Source organism: Copadichromis virginalis, linkage group LG23, assembly GCF_057382275.1.
Source record: "Copadichromis virginalis isolate Kocher_CV1m ecotype Utaka linkage group LG23, C_Virginalis_male_GT1.1, whole genome shotgun sequence".
NCBI classification, from domain to species: Eukaryota; Metazoa; Chordata; class Actinopteri; order Cichliformes; family Cichlidae; genus Copadichromis; species Copadichromis virginalis.
In genome coordinates, this window is record NC_140639.1 from 43043718 (window position 1) to 43065770 (window position 22053).

At 41.2% G+C, this 22053-nt stretch overlaps 1 protein-coding gene across 2 annotated transcripts in view; it reads right to left on the bottom strand.

The window, feature by feature from the left end:
• Positions 1 to 2148: 2148 nt before the first annotated feature.
• The window catches only part of LOC146681668 (rho GTPase-activating protein 6-like), a 140591-nt gene continuing 120686 nt past the window's right edge, over positions 2149 to 22053 (bottom strand). For both annotated transcript variants that reach the window (XM_085449849.1, XM_085449850.1), the window contains exons 2-14: positions 20764 to 20923; positions 16918 to 16989; positions 14279 to 14427; positions 14013 to 14141; positions 13721 to 13916; positions 12626 to 12681; positions 11014 to 11164; positions 10772 to 10920; positions 7974 to 8153; positions 5710 to 5801; positions 5385 to 5614; positions 5154 to 5225; positions 2149 to 3632 (exon numbers count right to left, since the gene is read on the bottom strand). In XM_085449849.1, coding sequence (XP_085305975.1) covers positions 3088 to 3632; positions 5154 to 5225; positions 5385 to 5614; positions 5710 to 5801; positions 7974 to 8153; positions 10772 to 10920; positions 11014 to 11164; positions 12626 to 12681; positions 13721 to 13916; positions 14013 to 14141; positions 14279 to 14427; positions 16918 to 16989; positions 20764 to 20923 — 2181 coding nt within the window. In that variant the 3' untranslated portion in view covers positions 2149 to 3087. The remainder of the gene's footprint in view (positions 3633 to 5153; positions 5226 to 5384; positions 5615 to 5709; positions 5802 to 7973; positions 8154 to 10771; positions 10921 to 11013; positions 11165 to 12625; positions 12682 to 13720; positions 13917 to 14012; positions 14142 to 14278; positions 14428 to 16917; positions 16990 to 20763; positions 20924 to 22053) is intronic.

Genomic DNA, 22053 nt, shown 5'->3' on the forward strand with positions numbered 1-22053 from the left:
TGACTGCAATGTATCTTGCCATCACCAGTGTGTGAATGTGTGTGTGAATGGGTGGATGACTGAATGTGTAAAGCGCTTTGGGGTCCTTAGGGACTAGTAAAGCGCTATACAAATACAGGCCATTTACCACCTTTTCCATAAAATATTACACTGTGTGCGTATATCTGTGTAAAAGACTAGATTGTAAAATACTATTAAAAAAATACTGTTCCATGATAGAAGCAAGCAACTGAACAACACTATCGTGGATAACAACATGCTACACCACAGCATGCTATATAATAGAAATGCACAGCAGTTGTAAACTTTGTCATATTTAATTCCATTGTAGCATACTGATGAGGACTCGCAGTACAAAAAGCAAATACCAGACATTCCATTACAACTTGGACCCAGTAAACCCCACCAAAATATAAAAACAGAACACAACAGCACAACGTTTCTTGGAGTTACAACGTGACATCGACAAGACAAACATCTCGATCTGGGGAAAGCCAAGACCATGGTGGTTACTGAAGAACTGCCTCTTTTCTGAATAAAACTTGTTATATTGTATTTTGATATTACAACACTCAAGAGAAAATAAAATAATACAGAAGATTCACAATGAACCTTAAGCACTGCATGGAGAAACAGCTTTAAAAAGCAAGACCTATGGCACATTTATTTCCTGACATAGATTTGCATGTTTTCACAAAAATATAATCACAAGCTTTGATTTTAAACTGAGTACAGATGGACAGATGGATTCCCATGGATATTGTGAAGTGTAAGAGCAGCAACAGGCTAACGTACAGAGTCTATCAACAGATGGCGCCATAGGCCTTTCCACAATCCGTGCATTTCTTGCACGTGTGAGAGGCTTGTTCCCATTGACTTGTCAATGTTTAAGAAAATAAAATGTGATGATGATTCATAGTCCATCTTCCTATTTAATGCTGAAGTGGCTCCATATAAGCAAATATTACACCTTAAGATGAGAAAATGTGAAATATTTGCCAGCAAATACCCACTTGACTACGACATTTGAGAAGAGTTGGGCAGGTTGGCTGTGGGTGTAGATTATTATAAAAACAGATATTCACAAAGTTGCCTTCAACCTTAATTAGCAACAGCAGTGCCACACAGAAGTGAGAAAACATCACATGAAAGCTTTTTTTCCCCAGCATAACACTTGGATCACAAAAGCATCATAATTTCTTTTTAGGATTCCTGGAAAAACACATCATTGCTAGTAGACGGGAAATTAGTTTATACCTAGCTGGGATATCCAGCTTGTACCAATGACTTTTTGATCATGTTATGATCTAAGCAACACTTTCAGCAGAAATTCAAATCAAATAATACAATAAATTTTAAGTTTTAAGAAAATTTTGGAGAATAAAAAGACAACATCTGCTCTGTAAAACATTTGTAATGATGGCAAATTTCAACACTTCCAGATTCAACCTTCTGATTCTACATGACTAAGAAATTCTCAGAAAGCTCTGACTGACGTGCACAGTTTTTGTATCAGTGAGAAATGTAATAAATATCCACAAAAAGGTTTAAATGTTCATTAATACATAATTCTAATTTAGCAGTTTTAGGAATGGATATATGACAACGAATTCCTGTTTCAGTACCGTAGACTTTTATGAAAGCTTCTGAAATATATGCACAAGTTTCATTTTAATGGCCAACAGGGGGCGATAGTGCTGGATTCAAAATAATTTAAAACTGTATGGAAGTCAGTGGGGAAAACACCCTTCGGCTCATTTGATCTGTGGGCTCGGTAAACACTTTTCTAGTTTATGGGCTCATTTGCTAGTTTCAAGTCATTCTTAATGAAACACGATGCCCAGTTTATTAATTATGGTATAGAGTCAGCCAGTGAGAATGCCCTGTCCCTTTTCTGATGACCTGTCAGTAACGATAACACCTCAGTGAGCGTGTGGTTTCCCTCAGTTTCAGTCAGATCCAATCTTTATTCATAATGTCCAGTTTTGGCAAAAATGCTAACCTGGAGGATTTCAGAGCTAGTGGTTACTTCCATCTATTATTTACAGTTTATGCTTTGTGCTAAAATATGAAATTCTTGATAAAAATGCCAGTAACTTAACTCTTGAGTCTTACAAAAATTAACCAAATGGATGGAATCAACACAACTGAACAACAATGATCCTTTAGTTTAAAAAGAGAGAGAGATACTTTGGCACATTGTTTCTGCAGTGCAGCAGGTGGCGAGAGCACAAGCAAACTTACAGCAGATTGCTTCATAATTAGGTTTAAGCGTCTTACTGCAAGTGAAGCATTTTACATTCAATATCAAAGACAGAAACAGCAGTCTGACAAACACCAACATCTGGACTGCCGATTAAGGGGCTGGCTTACATTTAGGTAGATACTTTTAGGCAAATTATACACTTTACATATAATATTTAAGCACGTATGTCAACAATTTGTGTATTCATGTACATATATATACAGTCAAAGGTAATCTGACATCAAAAAGCAACTCAACATTTGATCTTTTCAGAAAGATGCCGCTGAATTACATCATTAGTATACACACAACAAGTCTGTAATTAGCAGCAGTTACTAACGCGTACATCTTAGTGTGTGGTGACCAATGTAAAAATGATGAAATTAAAATGTAAAAAACTTAAAAAATGTTTTCCTAATATTGAGATATGAAGACTGATGTCGCTCAAAAATAGAAAATCTGAAAATATTCTGAACGGATTTTTTGAGGTATTTCGGGTAGGCATTTTTAAAAAATGCTCCTAACTAAATGTTGACATAATATATGGGCCAGGAAATTGAGCAACTTTTTTAACATCCGAACAGATCAACAAATACTAGTGGCTCCTGGATGTAAAAGTCTGTTGGAGGCAGCAGCTGCACACGTAAACAACAACGCCACGGCGCTAAGTTGCAGGACAGCACATGATGTTCATAGAAAGCAGGAAATCAGTGAGTGAATGGATGAGAGGGCAGCAGAAATAAAAAGGGAAAGGATAGGGATAAGGAGTGATTGTCATTGGAGGGGTTTGATCTTGTCTTTGATTGGCCAGAAGAGGCTGAGACAGAGTACATTGTCTGAAATCACACCAGAGTTTCTGGCAGTGTGTCAGCATTGTCCGAGGATAGCAGTTGCCATATCTGCCACCGGTCCCTCTGCCACTCCTGCCACTCTGGACTCTGTGCGACCACTGGGACTTCTGTTGTTGAAGCCGAGTTGCTCTGTCCTGCGCTCGACCTCCCGTGTGGCTGCTGAGCCGTCGCAAGCTGAGGGGTACTTTGTGAGCTAGCCAGTCGATGGTGCGCATTATAAGGGGGAGGAGAGCGTCCATCGAGGGGGCCGCCTTCTCCGGTGTTTACTCCGGCTTGAGGTCTGAGGGTCGAGTTAACTCCATGTCCCCTTTGCGAAGTCACAGAAGGGTTGATGTTTAGCTGCAGGCGTGGTCGCCCCTTGTCCGCATGAGGGTTGGTGCACACTCTGGTGACCGGTGGGTGGAGTCTGCACTCGGAGATGTCAGGCGTTGTCTGAGTCCGTTGTACTGCTGTCTGATGCCTGCTATCACTATGGAGTCCATCTAGACCTTCCTGTGAGCTGCGGGAGCTTCCTTCTGACATGTTGCTATGGGAACCTAAGAAGACAGCATCACTTCATCAGTAAGATTGTCAACGAATATTGAGGGAGACACACATCTCCATTTAGTGACTGATATAAAATTGTACAAAGAAATGTAAGAAAGGCTTTTATTAATAATTAATTTTTATGTTATTGATAATAAACCAAATACTAATTTACTACATAAACCTATTTTTGGTAGATTGAATCACTAGAATTCTCAGTCATCTTATTATAATCATCATCTGTATATGTATGAATATACATATACATACACATTTATGTACATATGTCTGCATGTGTCCTATCTCCTCCTTAATCTTAACAAAACCACATATACACACATACAGTAAGTAATAACATCTATAAGGTTCTAAAAGCCTTTATTATTTAGTATTATTCTCATATGCGGCATCCCCCTGCAAATGCAATGTTATGTTCACGATTTGCAGTTTTTTCATGTGCCACATTCAGTGTACGTTACCCATTCGTAACTTAACGTGTATCCATGATGAGTCATCAGTAAATACAGAACAAAGCCTTAAAAGCACTGGTTTTGTGATGAAACATGGTTGTGAAAGTACAGCCTTATGCAAAAACGTTTCTGGTTTCTGTAGCTTATTTTAAGTTTATCACAACTGAATCGGGGGATGGGGAGTATAATGTGTCATACTTTGAAAACCATGCCCACTGAAAGAGAAAAAGCCACTCAGCCCTATAACTAGGGGCTGACATGCTAAAAAAAATGCCTTTACTTTACTGAATTTTAGGTGTTAAAAAAGTTGCTGCCTTTACCTAAGGTACTTGCCAACACGGTCAAAAGCTAAACGTCAGCTAAACCTATAAAAACATAGTAACTTGAAAATGACAACTGAATATTTGACCTATTATTATTAAATATCAAAAAGTATATAAAGTGTAGAATTCAAAAATTAGAGTCCCCAGTTTTGCCGTTCTTCCTGCTTCCGGCATCTTATGACTTTTAGGTATTGTTTTTGTTTTTGTTTTTGGCTAGCACATGAGGTATCTTTAACCTAAACAAGTCAATAGAAAGCTATGACTACTCTTCCTCTTCCAGTCTGGGTAAAACTTAATGCCACCACCTTTCTTTCTCTATTAAAGCTAAAAATGTATCAAGGTACATGTAGTTTGTGGATGTAGGTTGCTACGCAAGCATCCAAGGATTAGCTAACTCCAAATTTGGCTAGTTTGGGTACAGTACAGTGATAAACCCAGTGTTTCAAAATGCCAGCCCACAAACGAATAGGTATCATCACAGAGACTCTAGCAATCCTTTTATACAGTCAATGGTTAATTAGCTTTTAACCAGGATCGTATGTGCTGCCTGGCTACACAGATAAAACAAACGGTCTGCAAAAAGTGGCCAATTTAATAATATAGAATGTGCTACGTGCTTCAGATCTGTTCCTGTCATGGTTAATAACTAACACCATGTCTCAAGCGCATAGCGCTCTGGCTCATTAGCCACTTGAAACAAAATTTGCAGCGGGCATGGACTGACTTGAAAATTGTTTACCTGTATATGTTTGATTCTTGAGTGCCGATTTCAGAGTACTGTGCCATGTGCCCCAAATGTTAGCATGTTCTTCTGAAAAAGGCACAAGAGAGGTCAAATTCCTGCCACTTCTGAGTTATACAGAACATTTATTATGAGACATGTTGCTGATACCCAAGAAGAAAGGCCAAAGTGTGATAACATGTGCTAATCACCTATCTCTGTAAATACCAGACATTGTGCATCTCTCACCTTTATAACCCCAAGTGACAGCTCCGCTCTGCCCCACTAGAGAGTACTGTTCTGGGACGCGGTAGAGCTGCTCACTGGCCGGGCTCCCTGGTTCCCCTCTGCGCTCACTCAGGACCGGGGAGTTGTTATCATAAGGGGACACTTCACCACTCGACGCCTTGTTGGAGTCGCTGGACGAATGCCGCTCGCTCAGGACGAAGGGCTCCTCTGGCTGTAACAGGTCCGGACTCCTGCGGGAGGAAAAAAATAATTAAAATGGGTTCAAATAGTCGGAGATTGAAGGAAAGGGAAACACAAGACTAAGCGCTCTATAGGTGTAACTCACTGAGATGCTTTTCTCCTCAGAAGGTAGTCGACCACATCTGGATCGGTCTCCAAAAGGCTCATTAAAACTTCGTTTTGCAGATCAGGAGGAACCTACATAAAACAACGTAAGCAAAATAACTGAATACTTAACATCCACCCACCGATGCTGCATTTATCTTCTAAAGAATGGTCAGATCCTTGTAGTCCTTTCTACTGCAAGGATATCAAAATGTACTGGATTTCTAGTAATGAAAACTTTATTTTTCCCTTTTCCTTGCCTCAGTATGATGGGAAGAAACGATAATAAGTTAATGATGTGCCTTGTTACCTTCATTTCCAGTGGACTTCTTAATCTGATCTTCTAATTAGCTGATTTTTATGCTTATCAGACATGCGGATTAAGATGAAGAGCACCGTCCAAAAACCTAATGTCTGCAAATGACTCCCATCCTGAAATGCTTTGAAAGTAAATGTCGCTCACTAACAAATTCAGACATAAGCAGGTTACAAAACAACTTGCAGATGTCATTCATAGAACTTGAGCTGCCTACAAATCTGTTTTTACTCTCTAAGACGCGCAAGTCAGTCCCAATTCACTTTATGCGATTAATGGCTCTTCATTGGCTTACTGCAGGAATGTAAGCCTCCGTGGCAGATTACGAAACATTAGAGTTTCAAAGTTGCGGACCTGAAATGACCCAAACTGTTTTCCCGTTTGAGGGACAGAAAAGAACAAAAGCAACTGATGAGGCAGTAATCTGTGTAATACTGTGACCTCTTCTGACAGCAAATAAAAGATTTAATGCATGAATGTTCGGCTTTTATTTTGGAAAAACAGGTTCAAGTATCTGGATGAAAACTTTAAGATGTTTTTGATTCGTCTACATATTTGTTTTTTTGCTTTTTTGTTTTTCTAAATTTTTACTTTATCTCATCTTTTCCTTCTCGTCTGTCTCATTACCAAAGGCCAAATTCCATTTTCATCAGCACACAAGACACAACAGAGAAGATTTTCATCCTATCCTGTGCTAGGGCCTTGAGCCACCCCCTCTCTTCTAATGGCCACCACCTTTTTTTTTTTCAACCAGCATGAACTCCCTAGTCGTCAGTAGTCTTCAGGAAGAGTTCTCCAGGCTTTTTGAAGGACATTCAAAGCTCTTCTTTAGATGTTGACTGCCTTTTATGTGATCTCCCCCAAAAGAAATTAGGCACTTGGTGGATCTGTGGTGCCTGATTGGGCATTTAAGAGGGGTTGTGGTCCAGGGTGGCTTGGGCCTCTTCATCATGTGGTGGGGGCTCTGCCAGGGTTTGGGTGGTTCTCCAGGGTCTGTGGCCCCATCTTCGGCTTGTGCTGAGGGAGCCAGCCTCCGGCGGGGTTGGCTGCTCGCTGCCTCTGGTCCCCTGACACCTCCATCCCACCCCAGAGCTTCGTCTGGGGCCTCCCTCTTCTCTAGGCTGGGGTGGATGCATTGTTGTTGTCGGGACGTGTGGCCCTGGATCTTCAGTTCACTTGTGTGCCGTGGACAGCTGGGGCCTCCTGGGTCTTTCCCTATATGCCTCTGCCTCTAAGTCGGGTAGCATTATTGCAGTCTCTCACCCTCATTTTTCAAGCATGGTCTGTGACAAACACTCACACACAGACACTCACAGCCTCTTTCTCTATCTCACGCACATACACACACACAGCAAAATTGTATATTTGTTTGTGTACCCCCCTCTGTTTTGCCTTTTTGGTGCTGTGTATCATATGATTGTGCCTTTAAACAGAAGCAGCAGTTGGACACCCTGTTTACTTCACCCTCAACTTTTTCTCGCCCTTTTCTTTTTCTATTTCTCTGCTTTTTTCTCTTATCTTTCACTAGTCTGGCTTTTATCCTCTGTCTGCTCTAGAATAACATCCACAGGACCTACAGAGCAGGCAACCATACACCGTATGGTTGGTGAGCAGTAGGGCTGGGTTTGAGTCTGACCCGTGGCCCTTTGCTGCATGTCTTCCCCTCTCTCTCTCCCCGCTTTTCCTGTCTATCTACATTATCTGTAGCCAATAAAGGCTAAAAGACCAAAAAAATAAATTTTTTGAGAAAATTGTCAAGTAAAAGGGCTGAACTGAAAATGCGTGGAAAAAGCAGCCGAAGTCCAAATGAAACTCAGGGAACTATTGCTCAAGACCACTTAAAAAAATGACAACAAAGATTGGCGGCTTGGAAGCAAAATAAAAAGAAATGGAGGGTTGCTCAAGACTTTTGCACAGTATTTTATTTTTAGAAATCTTCAGCGACTGACCATGAAGAGTGCTTGGTAGCTGGCGATCATCTTTTCCAGCACGGCGATGACGGCCGTGCTCTCCTCAGCCCTGGCTGAGCTCTGGACAGTGAACTCCTTGTCTGTGCTCTTCTGCTTGTGGAGGAGGTTGGGACCAAAGATGGTGGCAAGGTTTAAAGCTGTCATCTTGTTCCCTGTGATCTGGGACACAAATGTACCAACCTATTAATAATGGCTCACTCAGTAATTCCTCAGGCTCAGTCTTTTACTATTAATTTAAATGAACTGCAACCGTATGGTAGGCCAAACTAATGAAAAAAAACATTTTTTTCAATACAATTCAGTTATATTATATTTATATAGTGCCAAATCACAGTAACAGTTGCCTATGCGCTGTATACTGTAAGGTAAAGACCCGACAACAACAGAGAGAAACTCCAACTATCAAACAAGCCCCTTTGAACAAACACTTGGCGACAGTGGGAATGAAAAACTCCCTTTTACCAGGAAGAAACTTCCAGCAGAACCCGTCTTTTTTTTAATAATAAATTTTAAATACGATTTCATGAACTAGAGACATTTTTGTTTTTCAAAGGGTGAGAAATAACAGAAAAATTCGGAATGCCTATTTATTAGAGTAACAACTTAATGGACAGCATCAAAGTTTACATAGAAGATTAATGATTAGTTGTACTCAATACAACACGGAAGACTCGGAATGGTGTTGAGGTGAGGTCGAGGGGTTGAGTTATGTGCTACTTTAACAACAGTCGCCATGCGTGCATGCCATGTGTTTCCTTTGTGTTCCCCCTTGTGTTCTTGTCTCCTGCCCGTTTTTCCGGTCTATTGGGTTTTTCTCTGGGTCCCCACCACTACTGTGCTGGCGTTTGGCTATGTATCTACTTCAAGTAGACGTAAAAGCTGCGCGCCATTCAAATGCTAAACAAACCAGTTTATATCATCAAACACTCACATATCAAAAGTGCTGACAAACCCAAGTTTTAGCTAGAATATTTCAGTAGATGGGTCTGTGTGTTTGCATATGTGTGTGTTTTACCTGGTGTATTAATGCAGGTATGATTACAATATTTGTGATATTTAATTTCCATCCATTTTCCATTTGTTTTGAAATTCAAAGAGAAAAACAATTTTTAACAGATAAAGGGCAAAGGCCGCATCACAGACACCAGGGACAATTTTCTCATTTCTCTTCCATATTAGGAGATTTTTTTTTTTAATAATTCCAAAAGAACTGCAGAAATTATCTTCTGTAATAACACAGACTTGGGAGTTCTTCCTCCCACTTTCTCCTCCCTCTCACATTACCATCTCTCATCCATTCCTTTGGAAAATCTCCCTTCCAACTTCTGTGCTGTGTTTCTTATCAACCCCCACCCCTCTGCTTTTTGTCACTTTAAGCTGAAGATAGATGAAAAGTAGCATCATGGGGGTTTCTGAACACGAAGCGCAGGCGAGCACGACAGCTGTCTCTGGCTTTCTCTGGGTTGTGTAATAGTGCATGTACTTTTGGACAATTGACATCTAAAATTAAAAGTCATTTAAAGCTTTGACAGCTTTTTAAAAAACAAATTTTCCTTTTTTTTTTTAATATTTCTTGTTGAGTTTCCTCCCTTTTCCACTCCCAGTCCCAGCACAGAGACGAGAACCACAAAGCAGCCAAGGAGTGCTGATATTTTCCTAGATGAGCTTGAAGCAATCCGACTTCCTGTCAGAGTTGCGGACAGAGATACTAGAGCCACGAAGGAGGAATCATACGCATCGATGTTTGGGTTCATTCTCTTGTGTATATAGACACACAGAGACAACAAAACAAAAATCCATCTGTGCGAACGTGTGTGCCAAAAAAGCACTTTTTCACACGTAAACACAGCAACAAACATTCTCCTGCAAAAGATAATGAAAGTATGCATCACCAGAGACAATAAACTTTCTTTCTCAGTGCACATACACAGATGTCTTCAGAAGTTTCCATACAATCATTATGGACATGAATGTCATGGTAATTTGGGGCTTTTAATGATTTCTTTGAACTGTTCTTTTTCCAGGAGGGATTGTTATACATATATCTTGGATTTTCTCTAATCCACACAGGGTCAAAGGTATACATACAGGATCAAATTCACCCCCCCACTAATATTTTGTAAAATGTCTTTTAGCAAGTTGCACTTCAACCAGGTGCTTTTGGTGACCATCAACACGTTTCTAGCACAATTCTCCCAAGGCCTCATCCCAGTATGAAATGTCCAAAACACCTGGCATAGGAGGTGTCCAGGAGGCATCCCAGTCAGATGCTTAACCACTTCAACTCCTTTTGACACGGTGGCGCATCGGTTCTACTTTTTTGCTTTTTCTGTGAAATTTTGTACCGAAACTATTTTGTACCGAAAGTTCACAAAAAGTGTAATAGGGTAAAATTATTTGATGACCTTTTTTCTCCCAACAATCAAGTCTGAACAGACGTACGTACACTGCAACTTTACTGGCCAAGTGTGCTGGAGAAAGATGCTGAAATTTTTACTTTTGCAGACTTCCTCAACTTGGAGTAGTTGGCCCAGTCCAGTCCCCAGCCTAAATTGCAAAATTTGAGCAAATGCAACGGTTGACACTATCCCTGGATGTTACAATCACTACTAAGCTATTTAGTAATCTTACATCAGTGTTTTTGTAGTGCTTGTGCTGTTTCTGGAACATATGTACAGAATCCACCCACGCAAACTGCTTCCTATGACTTCTTTGGTAATTTCTTCCCAATAACCGTCCACAGGCTCTACATTTGGATGTTTCAGCCTGTTGCTCACCTCCTGCCCGTCTTTATCTTGCTGGTCATGGGCATGATCAGCCACAGTGGACAGGAACTCCAGCAGGCGGTGAAGTGTGTCACTATTGCATGCTGGGAGAAGGTAGATCAGCAGCTGAACGACACTCTGCTGCTCATATGAGTCCAACACTGCAGTGCGCAAGGAAAAAAAGGTGTCAACGGGAGGTTAGGAATGAGGAGACAACAGAAGGGAAAGTGGGAGGGGTGCGAAAAGACACTTACATGTGGTGTTAATAAAGGCCGTGTAGAGCTCCTTGGTTAGGAGAGGGTCCGGCAAATCCCTTAGGAACTCCTTCAGCAGAGCAGATACATCGTGAACACTGTACTCCTCGTCTAGCTGCACATCAATGCCACGATCAAACTCTTCTCGCAGCTGAAGGACAACCAAAAACAACAGGCCGAGGGGAAAGAAAGGAAAAGGGGCACTCAGAGACATCCTCTGCACACAACAATGGACATTATTTCTAGGTAGTGCACACACCCACAGAAACTCACTTCCTTCTGGTCCTCCAAGGGACCTGCTCGACTCTCAGCTCAAACTCGTTTTACCAGTACAGATTAAAATCTCTTCCATCTGACCTTTGGATGACTTCTTCAAAATTACAAAGCCTATTTTGTTGCCATGACAATGGGTTGTCTGCACGTTCACTAATGTGGTCGTTTTTACACGAAATATACAGCAAATTAAATTAATAAATCCTTTTGTCTTTTACAGTCTGCTAAAATGTGATTGGTCAATAGCACTCAAACTATAGACAGACTACAAATAGAAATTGAAACACTTCCTACACTAAAAAACCTGTGCATTGCTTAAAGACCCTATAGGTAATGGCAACATACTTTATTTTTTAAAAAGCATATATTTTTTTTCTTTTTTTGTTAGCTGGTCTCCATAACAATGATACCGTCAATTTGAAAAACTCTGATAAAAAAAAAATTATTGTATCACGCGATGAGCCATCATTAGCCATCACGTGACTTGCAGAACAGGTTGCAAAGTGCAACTTAGCTGATGTACAAACTAGCTAATTGTGCTCTAGAGCGTCGAACATCTGCTCATTGTACCTTAAGCTTAACATTTAGCAAAAATTCTTACGACAAAGCTAGCATTTGTTTCATCTCAGTCACCACACCTCTGCTATGATGGAGACCTGAAAGTCACAGATGTTTTCTCAGAGGCTGTCAGTGAATGAGTAACCTCCCCTCCCTAAGTGCCTTTAGTTTTCTGTAACCGCTACAAGTGCAACTACATGCCAACAAAACACGCAACAGATTATATAAAAAATTATACCACCCACACTGATTGCTCCATTTCGTTTAACCCCGATTTATTCATTCTTTCACTGTGTGTTCATTCGAGTCAAAGGTAACGGATAATGAGCGGTGTAGGAGTTTGTAGAATAACTTCATATTTGCTTGAATAATGAGAATAAACTCTGCTGGATCACTGTATTTGTATACTGTGAGGCTGGAAAATTCAGTAGATCAAGCTTTGCTAGCTTAAATGGCACATTTTAGTGCAATGTGCTGGTTTTAACACGTTCTATTCTTGGCAACAACATTTTGTTTGTTGGTGTTGACTCTTGTGAAAGGAAAGAGAAGTGTGAAGAACATTTCACACCAGAAACTTTCACTTTCTACAAAACAGGCCTCTGATTTATTGTTGGGCTTTTTAGCATGGCGCTTTGCATCTTGTTTGTGGATGTCATAAAATGATACTTTCAAATAAAGGACAATGGGTTACTGATGAGTATAAAACAACCCAATTAAGGCCCTGTGAGAGATGTTATACCACATGAAGGAATATATTTTACTACATGGACAGAATACTGACCTGTCGGACTCTCTTCTTGGAGCTTCCAACTCTAAAGATCCCCACAGTGTGCAAACCTGAAGAATTAAAAGTGCAGATATAAGAGAAATCAGACACGGCTTGGTAAATGTAGAGTCCCAATTCTGAAGAGGCAGGGACACAGAAAACGTATCAAATGTTTAAACTGAGACATTTTACTGTTTTATGAAACATATCAGCCCATTTTGAATTTGATGCAGCAACACGTCTCAAAAAAGTTGGAATAGTTGCAAGAAAAGGCTGGAAAAGTAACGCTTTTTCAGCTAATTAGGTTAATTGGCAACAGGCCAGTAACATCATTGGGTGTAAAAAGAGAGAGTTTCTTAGTCTGCATCTATAAATTCTGGAAAGATTAATGTTGCTCAATGTGAAATTGTTAAGACTTAGAATTTGTACAAAACTCTGCATGTAAAAGAACAAGGAAAATTTACTGGATGCTGGATGCCCCTGAACCTTGTGCCCTCAGGTGATACTGCATGTAAAAAACTGTATTATTCTGTGTTGGAGTGCATGAGCTCAGGAACACTTGCAGAAATGCTTATACAGGTTTTAAATCAACACATGCTCCCATTCAGATAACATCTTTTTCAAGGAAGCCCTATTCATAATAAATTCATAATTCAGGAAGAGGATCCATATGCTGTATTTATTACAACAGCATGGCGTCAAAGTAGAAGTGTCTGGATGCTGAACTTGCCTGCCTGAAGTCCAGCTGAAAACATTTAGGGTATCGTAAAACAAAACATACGACAAAGAAGAACCAAGTTTGAACCAGCAACTGGTCTCCTCAGTTCCCAGACATTTACAGACTGTTGTTAAAAGAACAGGTAATGCTACACAGTGGAAAACATGGTCCGGTCCCTACTTTTTTAAGGCATGTTTCTGCCATCCAAGTCAAATTGATGTTGCTTGTTTTCCCCTAAATAGTACATTTTCTCAGTTTAAACATTAAATATGTATGTTCTATCGTGGTTAAAATATGGGTTTATGAGATTTCCTGCGTTCTTTTTTTATTTACATTTCAAACAGGATCCTGATTTTTGGGGGGTTTGTTTAAGCGATTAAGCAGCTGCTCACCATATTTTTCGATGTGCTGACAGCAACTATCGACGACACGTGGCACCTGACGGTAAATGGGATTCAGGCTCAGCCTTTTGTCCCTGTGCTTCTCTTTTTTACTCGGCGTTTCAGCTGGCAGAGAGAGCTGCAGCGCCTCAAGCAAGCGGGACTGGTTGTCGTCTAGGTCTGTGATGGAGTCCACTGACATGCCTCCCTAGAGGATAATCAACAAACCCGGCTGAATAGAAAAAAAAAACCTCCACTTGATCTGTGCGGGCGGCTCAGGCTATGATGAATTTCAATGCCTCACCCTCCTCCGCGCTCGTGGGGCAGCTTCAGGGGTGTTGGGCGATGTTGACTCATTAGCCGTTTCTGATGTGGAACTTAGCGACGAGTTACTGCTGGATAACTCCTTGTTGGACGGCCGCTTGGTGGCAAACTGCAGGACACATGATTTAGGAATTCAGTCTATTCTCTGGAGTGCAAATACATTTGTCCCAAATGTTCCCAAGATTGAAGATGGGAATTACAAGACTGAACACACAGAAGGAGAGCCATACAGACGAGCTGACGGACCTGTAAAATGGACGATACGAGGTCTGAGGAGTCTTTGTGCTCCTCCCGCTGTGGAGGGTCCTGACGAAAAGAATCCTGTCGCTGCCTTTGAGCTCTGTCGTTGGCGATGACCTGGGACAGGGGTATACTAAAGGCCTGGGGTATGAATTCTGTGAAAAAGAGCCAAAAGATGTTGGAGGACGAGAGAGGGAAAAACAGGAAAGAAAACAAAAAAAAAGGTTAGGGTAACTGAACTAATATTAGCTCCATGAAGAAATGGGAAAAAGAAGCTCCTTACCAACATCCAAAAATAGCTCTTCAGCATAAACAGTTAACAGCTTTATCACTTCTGCTGCAGCCTGCCTTTTACACACATGCAATGGAGGCATCTCAAACCACATTAACTATATCAGTAAAACTTTTACGGCACTACTAAAGAACTACATCTGTTTTCCAAAATAAGACATCACAGAAAGTCAACCGACGTAAATCCGGCTACAACAGCCCACTAATTCTAGGGGCCTTTGACAGAAATAACACAACTTTGATGACGCTCACCCACGACGAGGTTAACTTCAGTTGGTGCGCAGCTTTGATACATACTCGATATGAATAATGGTTACTTGTTATTCCTTTGCTCCATTTACCCTAGTCTTACATAAGCCCAGAATTCAGTGATGGTACAACTGCAAAATAGCAACCCTGCATTCACGTGCTCCTCTGATGGTCCAGTTGTAACGCTGCCTCTCGGAATATGTCGTTTGCTGTGACGGATTGTGCCGTTTCTGCAAGCAGAGCTGGCACAGAGAAATGCTTGGTGGTCATGCCGACAGTCAGCATCCGACGAGTCAGGCTAGATTTTCGCTTTAACGTTTTTAAAGTTTAAAACAGTCATCAGCTTCTCATGTACTTCTGATGGATGCACACATGCGAGGGCCCAATTACGTGCAGTGCTGCCTTCAGAGAGGAATTATGTCATACTGGGCTATTGCAGGCTATATATTCCATTTACACACAATCCTAAGGGCTGAGCCAACAGCTGAGGGGGGGAGGAAGAAAAAAAACTTGTCCAGCTGTGCGGTGTGTGTGTGTGAGAGAGAGCCGGAGTGAAGAAAAGAGGCAAAGGAAGACAGAGGAGAGGGAAAGCAAAATGTAGTCCACAACCACAAGTGAAAGGCTGTGGTTTATGAACAACACTGTGGCACAAAGAGTTTGCTCTACAGTCGCTTAAATATCCAACACATACACAAGCACACGTGCTTATATCCAGTCTCTAAACCCCATAACATAGACATGATGAGCAGCTAAACCATGTTCATCAAGCCATGTCAGATCTTTATAAATCTTCCATTTTCAGACCTTTGGCGTCTCAGGAACACACACTTGATTTTCAGCACTTGGTTTTTCACGTCACCAGTGACAACTGGTCTAAGTTCATGCAGGAGTCATCTCACAGCTTCAGGAAGTAGTAAATGCTCAACTCAGCACAATACAGCAAGACATAGTTGAGACCAATTAGTGTGTCTTTTCCTTAGAATGACAAGTTGCTGGATGTTGTCTGAGGTAAAACATCCGCTTTTAACAAAAGAGACTGTAGCAGCTATTAATCCATTTGCAAATGCAGTTTTGGCTGGTGTTTGACCATCACATGTCTACAGATCAGATTACTGCAGCAGCATCACCAGAGAAACAATTTTCTTTTTCCCCCTCTGTTTCTCTCTTGCAGAGAGGACTTAGAATCCTTTTGTGCTTGAAACCATGCATAAGTCAAGCCTTCTGGGCTCAGTTCAAAGCTAAGCCCACCATGCACCACCACCATGATAACAACCGGACTTATAACGCTATATTACTTATAACATCTGACAGACGTTATAAGCAATAAGCGTTGATCGAAGCATGTGCATTATTTACATGCCAACCTAACACTCACTCTCGAAAACCTGGAAAAAATGTACATTTTTGTGTTTTGGCTGCTGTTTTGCATCTTTTAACTATGCACTGCCATGCTGGCTTTAGCAGTTACGAGTAAATTTATTGTGTTTTTTGTTTCTGATTTAAAAAGCTTTATAAACTCAGGTGTGTTTTTCATTCAGGAGGTTGACTCCAAATGCCACCCCATAGACTCCTAGGTTAAAATGTCCAAATTTACAGTGGAAATAAACATGTTTTCTTGCTGCTAGTCACCCTAGTCATTACTAATTAGCTAGTAATTAGCTTTGTTCATATATCACCTTAACAGTAGCACTTTTCCTTATCATTAAGTGTTCTCACACCTTCTGTAACAAGATCCCATTTTCATTTTACAGTTCACTTCGCTCTCCACTTTATTGTCTTAGACTATGTTTTTTGCTCTTCCTGCCAAATATGCAGGGTTTGCTTAGCGCAGCACAGTGGCTGATCCTCAGAGCCAGTCCCCTTACAAGGAGTCGCTCCACTAAAGCTAAATATAAACTGTAGAAGTCCAGTAAACAGAAACTGTTTTTGTAACCTCCCTGTTCACCTGCCCGAGGGGTGGAGACCACAGACTGGACCCCTATGTCTCACTAGTTGGGTGGAGGGAGGGAGGGGGGATGGAGACAGTCGTGACAACACCTGAAGGCAAAGAGACGCAGAGGGAAATGGCAAAATATCAGAGTGGGTGTTAAAAGAAGTTGGCGTACCTTTGTCTTTGTTTTTCTCTTTTGCGAGCGAGTCCAACTTCCTTCTCAGCGACTTTTTCCTCTTCTGTCCATCTGCACATGGGGGGAAAAAGGGCCAAAATAAATCACCTGAAACAAACGATTCCCATATCTGCTCTTTCTTATCTGGATTATTATATTTAATAAGCTTATGTCAGGAATGCAGACATGAATTAACTTCTGTGGTGGGGGAGGGAGGTGAGGTATCCATGCACTCAAATCCATTTAATGGAGCTGTCAGACAAGGTCAGCAACAGTAGTAGTCAGCACAGGAAAAAATGACTGTGAAAACACATTAAATCACTTATAGTTTTTATCTAAATTACCAAGTATATGTAAGGCTTTTCTTACCTCAGACAGCAGTACATGTCACAGCACCATATATGGGCGCATATACACATTCTTAGCCTGGTTTATCTTAATAAAAAACCTTTTCTGCATTAAGAGCACAGCATTGCCCCCATTCACTGCATTTACTTTCATAGTGATCTTTAGAGAAGCAGCTGATGGGCTTTAACTTAACAAAAAAAAAAAAAAATCTCCATCCTAAAAAGGACATCAATGTCCACATGTGAGCTTTCCATCGAGGTATTTCACCGCAATTCTTTGAAAAGAGGAAGCCGTTTTGTCGGCCGTCAACATGATGAATGGCTCCTGAATTTGTTGACTGATGATCAGGAAACTGTGGAAGCTGCGCCACGTGAGACTTGAAAGTCTTGGGATCTTCATCTTGTGGCGAGGAATGTCAGTTTTGTGGAAACCTCAGCAACTTTTAATGTTATCGTTCTGTCACTCTGCTATAAAAACGCAGTCCTTTTAACACGTGAGATCTTTCTGGGCTAATTCGCGGAGCCTCGATCTGCTGGTGTAGCAACCTCGGTTTGAACCGCAGATGTTCCCTTACAGCTGTGTCAAATGAGTCACTTGGAGGGGGGATGAGGGAACTGCATCCAGTGCACATAATGTGCTTGATGGTGGTGCTGGCAGCTTATGTCAGGTTTCTGATCCATTTAACCTGGCCTGAAACTTTAAGCGCAGCAGAAGCACAAAGTCTGGGAGAAAAGTAGGTGAAAACAGTGAGGGGCGTGAGACACCGCGAGAAAGAAAGCAGATGTTGTGATTGAAAGCGGGGGCAGCAAGAGTGAGAAGGGAGAGGAAGACAGAGGAAATGGTTTGGATTTTTGACAGATGATTTCCAAAAGCCTTGCGGAAATCCCCCCGAAAACGGCACACTCCTCTCCTCAGCTCGCAACCAGTTGTGAAGTCGTACGATGAACCTTTGCTGCCTTTTTCTCATCCCATCCCTCCTTGTCTTCCCAGCTTCTGTCCTCCTTTAATCCTCTCCTTGTTCTCGAAGAAACCCTAGAAACACGAGCCCTGCCTCTCGGATAAATATCAGACACAAAACGCACGTTATAGCGGAGCCGAAACAGCGATCGGGTGCGCACACAAAATCTCACACAGTTGAAATATTTCTCTTGCTTCCACATGGCGGCCGTCAGGGGCTCTGGAATTCATAAGCAACGCAGACAAGTACGTATTAAATCATGCTGGGGAGAGGTTTAACCTTCAGCTGGAATGCAAGCCCCGGATAATCCACTCACTGCACTATAGTGCTGCTATGGCACCCACTCAACTGATATAGTGCACAATGCTACCCTCACTGTGCCCCTTTGTGCACCTTAGCTTGTAGCAGAAACAGATTCAAAATTCAGATGTCATATGATATTGTGAGTTTTAGCTGTTATTTTTATTGATTATTACCTTGCAAGACTAAAGTAACTGTAAAGAACAGCAGAATGCAAAAAAAAAAGTGCTAGCTGCCCCAAAAAGAGTCAACTAAGAAATGTGGGGATTGGTCAATTTTAACATGTGTCTTTTGCATGAGTTAATATGCAAGCTGATGAAACTGAAAGACGAATGACTTCTTAATTGGGTAATCGTGGTGCCCGTGATACTAAAAAAAGTTGATAAAGCAGGGTTGAATTTAGGGACTCGCTACTTTGTGGTTTGTAAGACCTTCCGTATACGTGAGTAACACGACTACTTTAAAAACATTAACAGACCAACTGTTAAAAGACATTGCCCAATCTTTCAAGGCGAGCCTTGACGAATTAGTGGGTGAGGTCATGAAAGCTGCGTTCATGTTATGCAGCCATGTGAAAAATAACATTCAGTGTTGTGAAAAACTAAGCCCAACCCATGATCCAGTAGCTTGTAGAACCAACTTCAGCAGCAATAACTTGAATTAATAATTTTTTGTACATTATCAGCATCCCACATCGCTGTGGAAGAATCTTGGATCACTCCTGGCAAAAGACTCTGCTGTAGATTTGGGATCATTGACCTGTTGAATGATTCAATTTCAGTCGAGCTTTAGCCTTCGGACACATGGCCTTTAGAATATGCAGAGAAGTTCATGGTGAGCATAATGACTGCAAGGTGCTCAGAACCCGTGGCTGCAATAGGCAACATAGGATGAATTTGCTTTGATATTCACTCCTGGGAAGATCGTGGCATTATATTAACACATGCTTGAATGCTAAAACTGCTTAAACGTCTGCTTTTATAGAGGGCTTGATGATGATCAGTTAAGCCAGGGGTGTCCAACTCCAGGCCTCGAGGGCCAGTGAGTTTTAGATGTGTCCTTGATCCAACACAGCTGATTTAAAGGCTAAATTACCTCCTCAACATGTCTTGAAGTTCACCAGAAACCTGGTAATGAACTAATCATTTGAATCAGGTGTGTTGACCCAGGGTGATATCTAAAACCTGCAGGACACCAGCCCTTGAGGCCTGGAGTTGGACACCCTTGAGTTAAGAAAATGCATCTAATTAGCAGCACCTGGATGCCACTTCTCCACTTAATTTCTATGGAAACAGTAAAGGTGTACCTAGTTTTAACAGGACTGCATATCTGCGTATTTCTGAACTCCAGACTGATCAACTTCAGGACTACAGAGCTAAAATTACATCACTGACAAGTCCACTTTTAAAAATTCAGTAAGGGTTTACATTTATTAAAATTTGCAAACTTATCTTCCTAAATTGGGTGGGATTATATTTGTTTTCTCTGATATCTAAAAAATGATGCATGTGGACATTTTTAGGCTGGGCGAGGCCAGTGGAAAACCACCAACTCCAGCAGTCTCACTGCAGTCTCACTGCAGTGCTCTGTCTGTGTTCGGAAAATGAGAAAATTTGACAAATTAATCCAAGTTTAGCAAAAGCTTAATTATCTGGTTTACAAGAGCAAAACACGGAACAATAAGGTCAACTATATCACTCTTGTGCACACCCTAAGACTTTTTAAATAGCATTTACAGTGGCTGCACTTGGCCTCTGCCACAGCGGAAAGGGAGTTTCATGTCGTTATGAGGACGGGAGGTCAACAGATACCAAGGCGAACAGGAAGCAACCAATCCCTATGTGAAATAAGGCTTATATCTTTCGTGTGTTGTCACAACTTCTCCAAACATAGACCATACACGACTTCCCTTCAATACACTTGAGGGATGTGGTCAGGGACTTGAGCATTGGCTGTACTTTATGGAACAATTAAAGATATCTGGACAAGCTTGCACTACAAACCCAGGTCAAGCATATCAGTTTGTACTGCATGTAACACAGAAGAGTCCTGGAGGCAATAATACATGCATTTGGTTTGGTAACAGTCATATAACTGTCAGGTTCTCAAAACCCTGATGTTATCCAAAGGACTTTGTGAGCTCTGAATGGATTGGATATACTGATTTAAACATAAAAATGATGTGACGCTGTTTAACTCAAGTCTACAGTATGCATTAAAAAGAACAAAACAATCCCCACCTTTTGGCATGGTTATCTGACATCCCAAGTCATAGTCCTGGTGTAAACGGGAGAAGGCCACTTCCTGTAGCCGGGCCCTCTCCAGCTCTGACAGGCTTTGGATGGCAACTGGCATCAGACGCACGCTCCGCCCCGACAGGCTGCTCCAGGTGAAATCCCCCTGGGAAGAACAAGTGAGACAAAACTTATACCAAAAGGAATATTAACAGTATGGGAACATGGAACCATTTCATGTCATTTTACATTGCATTGCTGATTTTTATCGGTTTTCATATAAAGATGCACCAATTTTCAATTTTTATGTTGCAAGTCCAGGTCAGAGAAGTTACGACATAAGTTATCATATGGTTAGGATTAGGGCTGCGGTTGGGGGTTAAATGCCATCCTGTCAGTATCTACGTGTATCGAATATGGTTCCTCGTCAGGTAACTTGATTGTTGATTGAACCCTCCAGTGACAATCCTGTTCTTAACTTTATTCACTTTCCATATAGTATGTTTTCATATGATAGGAGATACAAGTGAATCAAGCAGTCAGCTCAGTGGCTGCATGCCTTTTCTCCTGTCTTCCTCTCCTCTTTCCTATTAAAAGGGAGTTTTTCCTTCCACCTGTCTTCGAGCGCTTGCTCAAAAGAGGTTGCCCGATTGTTGAAGTTTTCTCTGTATTACTATAGGCTCTTTACCCTACAATATAAAGCACAGATTGTTTTGGTGATTTGGTGCTATATAAATAAAATTGCATCATTAAAATATCTTCTATAATTTTGGTGCGCTCCATGTCTGCTTCCACCTCACTAATCTTGCCAACTAACGCTCACTTCACCGGGTTTTCCTCTCCTGCTTTACAAAGCACACTTTAGCAATGCAAAACAGAGCTGTTCTTCTTTGATGTGGTCAGCCAACTTGTGATGAAGTCGGGCTCACAGACGCAAAGAGCCAGGCAGCAGCAAGCTGCAGAAAAGAAGCAGAGGTGTGAGGTGTGGACTAATTTGTAGATTTACAGAAGGTTTTAATCTATTCGAGGAGAAGGACCTCTAAAACCTTTTTACTTGGGTAAAATGTCTTGATCCCTGATTGCGTATGGAAATAATTAAGTCTTATGGGACTTAGTTTATTTAGCACCAAATGTTTAAAAACTAATGAATGTGAAGCTGATTAAACCTACTGTACTGCTGATGTAGCCTACAAAGACGAATAAAGACACCACGTGCTTTGGAAGACACTCCTCTATTCTAGTTCTAAGGAGCAATTGGGGACATCTTAAGCTGGCCCTATACTGATGGATCTACAA